This window comes from Adiantum capillus-veneris, chromosome 14 (genome assembly GCF_014529385.1).
Source record: "Adiantum capillus-veneris isolate H3 chromosome 14, ASM1452938v2, whole genome shotgun sequence".
NCBI lineage: Eukaryota > Viridiplantae > Streptophyta > Polypodiopsida > Polypodiales > Pteridaceae > Adiantum > Adiantum capillus-veneris.
In genome coordinates this window covers 65,128,183-65,133,271 of record NC_140944.1, presented here as the reverse complement: position 1 = coordinate 65,133,271, position 5,089 = coordinate 65,128,183, and the positions used below count along the sequence as shown (strand labels likewise).

Genomic DNA, 5,089 nt, shown 5'->3' with positions numbered 1-5,089 from the left:
TGTTGCAGGTCTTGGTCGCAGGACAATTGCTGTTAGAGTTGTTTTGCCTACGGCTGAGCAGTCTCATTTGGATGTTAGAGATGCGCAAGCTCATGCATTAATTGCATTATCTTTGAAGCACACTATTACTTCTCACATTCACTCAGCTAAATCAGCAAGCCTGAAATCAGCAAAACATGCTTGGGATATTCTGGCACGTCTTTATGCAAGTCGAAATGAGGCTCAAAATGTATTGCTGCGTAGAGCAAAGATTATGCATGAGGAAGATGACATTGACATTTTCCTTGTTGGTATCAAGGATGTTGATGAGCAACTCATTTCTACAGTTGAAGTCCTTTCTGACAGTTCGACAGTTCACTTGTGCAGAGTGTTCTTGATGCATTGTCAAATTCTTGGAGACTTATGACCCAAGGAAATCTTGATGTTGTCAAGTTTGATGCATTATACACACTGTTGTTGCAAAAGTTACTTTTAAGAAAGAACAAGGCTAAACAAAGTGTACTTGAGCAGGCTTTTGTTACTGCTCAAAGAAAAGGTGGTAACAGCAATGTAGCCACTTCTCATGGTTCTTTAGTGAGTGGCAAATCACCTATTCCCAATGCTTCTGTTGGCACAACCTCGTCTAGGAATCTGGTGAAAAAGGCAAGAAGAAGATGCGTTGCCATTATTGCAAAACTAATGATCACTTGATTAAGCAGTGTCCTAAACTGAAGGCAAAAAAAGCCAAAAAGAAAGAGGCTGGTTTGACAACAAGTGCACCTATTGTAGAATCTTCTCTCAAAGGAGATTGTGATGCTGATGTAGATGCAAAAACTATCCTAGTTCAAACTAACAAAGACTTCCTAAAACAACAAACACAAATTATGTAGTTGCAAAGAACTTCAAGAGACTCTTGGATGGATTCAAGAGATATGAAAGATTACCTTCATCAAAACAGCTCTCAAACTTAATTGATGTAGTTTGTGGTATGGTGTTGGGTTTTGTTGGATACGCCAAAATAGAATCAAACTGTGGAAAGTACCCTTTCCCCTGCATTGCATCTCTCAAATTTTCCAATTTGCTGTGTATCTTGTCATACAAAGGGTGGGTCTTGTCTCCAACAATGAACTCGTGTACATTGCCCATTACCTCCAGCCAAGCCTTTCCAGGTCTTTTCCACGCCTTGTTCATAGCCCTTACCTCATGTAGTCTTTGAGCAGTATCATTGTCTTGAACATCAGCGTATATGTCTGCAAGAAATTCGTAACCAGCTGCATAACTCAGATCTTGCTCTGATATGCTATCAAAGGATTGCTGGCCTAGCTTCTTATTTCCATGAGTTCTGCATGCAGTCAACAAAGACATCCACCCCATAAGGTCCGGCTGGCCTGGCATACTTTGGAGCAGCCGCTTGGCCTCTTCTAAGCAGCCCGAATGTCCAAGAAGGTCTGCCATGCAATTCACATGCTCTAAACTTGGCATGATGCCATAATACTCTACCATGAGCCCAAAGTAGCGATGCCCATTCTCCACATGGCCTGCACGACCACATGCCGAGAGAATTGATGTGAACATAATTGGGTTCGGTGCCAGTCCTTGTCTTTCCATTTTCTGCATGCACTCCCAAGCCAAATCAAAACATCCATGCTCTGCATAACCTGAAATCATTGCACCCCAAGAAATGGTATCTGGCCTTGCCAGAGCATTGAAGACTTTCAATGAATCTTCTATACTACCGCTTCTGGCGTACATATCGATGAGTGCATTTCCAACAGCCACGTCTGCGTCAGCTTCAGTGCGTCGAATGTAATCGTGCAACAACCTACCCTGTTCTAAAGCTTTTATTATTCCACATGCTTTTAATATACAGAGCACTGTGACCCTATCTGGCTTCATGCCCTCTTGGTGCATTAGTGTGAAATATCCAAACGCACCTGGGACATTCCCATAAGCTGCATGGCCTGTAATCACAGCACTCCAAGATGCAGCATCTCGAGCGGACATCTTGTCAAAAACTCGACACGCAGATTCAACTAGTCCACAATTGCAATACATGTGCATCAAGGCATTTCCTATCATAACATCACATTCAAGTCCAGCAACAATTATAAGGTTATGCATTAGGGTGCCTTGCTCTTCCATTTCAAGAATGCCAATTGCTTTTAAGGCGCATAGGAAAGTGACCTTGTCCGGTTTCAGTCCCTCCTCCTGCATCCCTCCAAACAACTCCAACGCCATCAAGTCATGACCATGACATGTATGGCCTCTAATGATAGCACTCCAAGAAATGACATTTTGGCTTGGCAAGTTTTTGAAAATATTACAAGCTTCCTCTAAACTTCCACACATGACGTACATATCAATAAGAGAGCTTCCAACCACCTCATCCACTTCAAGTCCACCTTCAAACAGGTGCCCATGTAGAGTGTTGCCATCTTTTAAAGCTCCCAGATTACCAGATGCTTGCATAACGTACAGGTACGTCGCTTTGTTTGGTTTTATCTTTTCAAAATTCATCTTATCAAACAAATGCAGTGCATGTTCATACTGCCCATGATGGACATACCCACAAATCATCACATTCCAAGAGACGATGTTTCTGCCTTTCAACCTGTCAAACACATAAAAGGCCTCACCTAAACATGCACACTCAGCATACATGTCGATAAGGCTACTTCCAATGACAGTGTCCACCTCGAGCATATTTCTAATAATCTGGTCATGTGTTATTCTTCCCTGTTTTGAAGCTTCCATGGTACCACAAGCCTTCAAAATACATGAAAAAACGAAGCTATTCGGTCTCACACCATCAAAATACATTCGCTCAAAAAGCTCAAGCGCAAGAAAGCCTTGGCCTTGCTGCATATACCCAGCAATCATTGCACACCATGATACAACATTTCTGCCTGTCAAAGTCCAGAATATTCTCTCTGCTTCTGCTAAACTCCCACCTTTGCTATACATAACAACAAGAGTGTTCCCAATAGCTACATCTGCTTCAAACCCGTATCTGACACTCTTGTCATGCAACAGCCTGCCTTCTCGCAAGCTTCTTCTTGATGCACACGCCTTCAACACACTCAGAAGAATGACTCGGTTCGGCCTGATACCCTCCTGAATCATCCTTGCAAAGAGGTCTGATGCGATAGAGCTATAGCCATGCTGTACATAGCCAGCAATCAGGGATCCCCAAGTTATAATGTTTCTATTGGGCAGGTTGTTGAACAAAAAATGAGTGTCCTCAAGGCGTCTACATTTGCAATACATGTCAATTAGCGCACTGCTGATGACTACATCTGTTTCCAATTCATGCCTAAGGACATGGTCATGAATAACCCTGCCTTGTTGCAAGTCACCAAGATCCCCGCAAGCTTTCAAGGTGGAAGGGTATATGTACTTACTGGGTGCAACAAGGGCATGCTGAGCTTCCTCATATAGTCGAAGAGATTTAGCCATGTCAAATATGACCCATAATCAGGTATACAACATTGTACAATCTGCGACTGCCTTGTTGAGGAGAAATGGCATGTCGAGCCAAGCCCACATCCATAATTACACTGCTCCGACATTCTGCAGCCTGCACAAGAGCAAGCCGCCTTCGGATGCGCTGTGAAGGTATTGGTGGACTTGCCTGTTTTCCTATACGTGCAAAAACACACTGTGCTTGCCGCAGCATGAGAAGGGTTAGCGCACTCGTGCATCCACAGAGGATCATTTTATTGCACTCTCGTTTCGACACACGCAGTTCAAACTTCACAAGCTGGCCACCCACAGAACAGATCTCCGCTCACCCCAAGTTTGAGCACAAGAACACGCTCACTGATTTTGGAGTGAAAATCGTGACAGATTTGTGGTTGGTTGGCTCGCTGCCTGTAAAATACGAGGCTTAATTTTCCAGGTCTGGCTTCCAGTCCTGCTCAGTGCTGACCCAAGAAGGCGCTCCTGTAAGGAGGTGACTGACTGGCCGGCTGCTTATGCACGTAAGGGTAGCTACTAGCCAGCATTTATGTGGGTCAATGGTACCTACTAGGCACTTTTAATTGATTTCTTGGGTCCGTCCAAAACCCTGAATGTGACGACCCGGGAGCTGGGCCGTCAATGCGGAGAAGCGTGGTGGGCGCGTTTGCGAACGCTTGCGGAGAAAAGGGTCCGGCTCGGGTCAAGGTGCGTTTGTCTTCAAGGGGCTTGGCTCGGACGGGACCGGCTCAGGGGGCCCGGCTCGGACGGGACCGGCTCGGGCGGGGTGCTTGTCTTCAAGGGGCCTGGCTCGGATGGGACCGGCTCGGACGGGACCGGCTCGAGTCGAGGTGTTTGTCTTCAAGAGGGCCTGGCTCGGACGGGACCGGCTCGGGCGAGTTGCGGCTCAAAGGGGCCCGGCTCGGACGGGATCGGCTCGAGCGTGGTTGCGTTCCATGGGTCGACGGCCGTGGTGCGTTTCGCGAGTCTTGCGTTCCGGGTCCCTAGCCCCACGTAGCCTCAGGCTCCCCCGCACTCCCGGAGGGTCATAGCGTGCCCTGGGGAACCTTGCGTGGAGTCCCCACGGTGCACGAGTGCGTGGAGTGAGGCTAGCGTGTCTAGGTGGGGGGTCCCCTCCCGTGGCCGTTTTCATGGTTCTTTTCGTTCCTTCTTAGAATCGTCTTTCTTTGTGGAGAAAGAGAGGCAATAGAGCTTTGAGCTATGATACCATTATCACAAACGGAAGCAATCAATAAGCTGAATTTTACGAACAATTCCTTCTGTCTCACTTCGAGAAGGATATCCGAAAAGAATGGAACTGGCTCGCCTAAAAGGAACATGAGAAATTCACGGCCTATGTTGACAAGTATTGGTTGATTCTTTTTAAATTCACCCCTTTCATGAAGATTTCAAACGAGGAAAAGATGCGAAAGTTCGAAGTAGACCTTCAACCACAACTTCGAAAGAGAATGAAGGTGTATCCTCATCATATCCTTCAGAGGATGATAGAGTGGGAAATTATTGTTGGGATCTACACTCCACTGGTATCCCCATCTAGATGGAACAAAGCACGTACCCTACAAGACAAAGAGTGGTATATGATGATCATGGAAACCAAGACAAAAAGCGTTCTTTCATAGGACCCTGATCAGTC

At 46.0% G+C, this 5,089-nt stretch overlaps 1 protein-coding gene across 1 annotated transcript; it reads right to left on the bottom strand.

Moving 5' to 3' along the window:
• Nucleotides 1–216: 216 nt before the first annotated feature.
• Nucleotides 217–3,967, bottom strand: LOC147442516 (pentatricopeptide repeat-containing protein At5g27110-like). Its single transcript, XM_086528674.1, has one exon. It carries the CDS (start codon nucleotides 3,433–3,435, stop codon nucleotides 862–864), a length of 2,574 nt encoding a protein of 857 aa, XP_086384800.1. The 5' UTR covers nucleotides 3,436–3,967; the 3' UTR covers nucleotides 217–861.
• Between the last annotated feature and the right edge of the window lie 1,122 nt (nucleotides 3,968–5,089).

Bases quoted from the DNA above. Each gene is read 5' to 3' on its own strand.
- LOC147442516 (XM_086528674.1), bottom strand. From the start codon at position 3,435: ATGGCTAAATCTCTTCGACTATATGAGGAAGCTCAGCATGCCCTTGTT.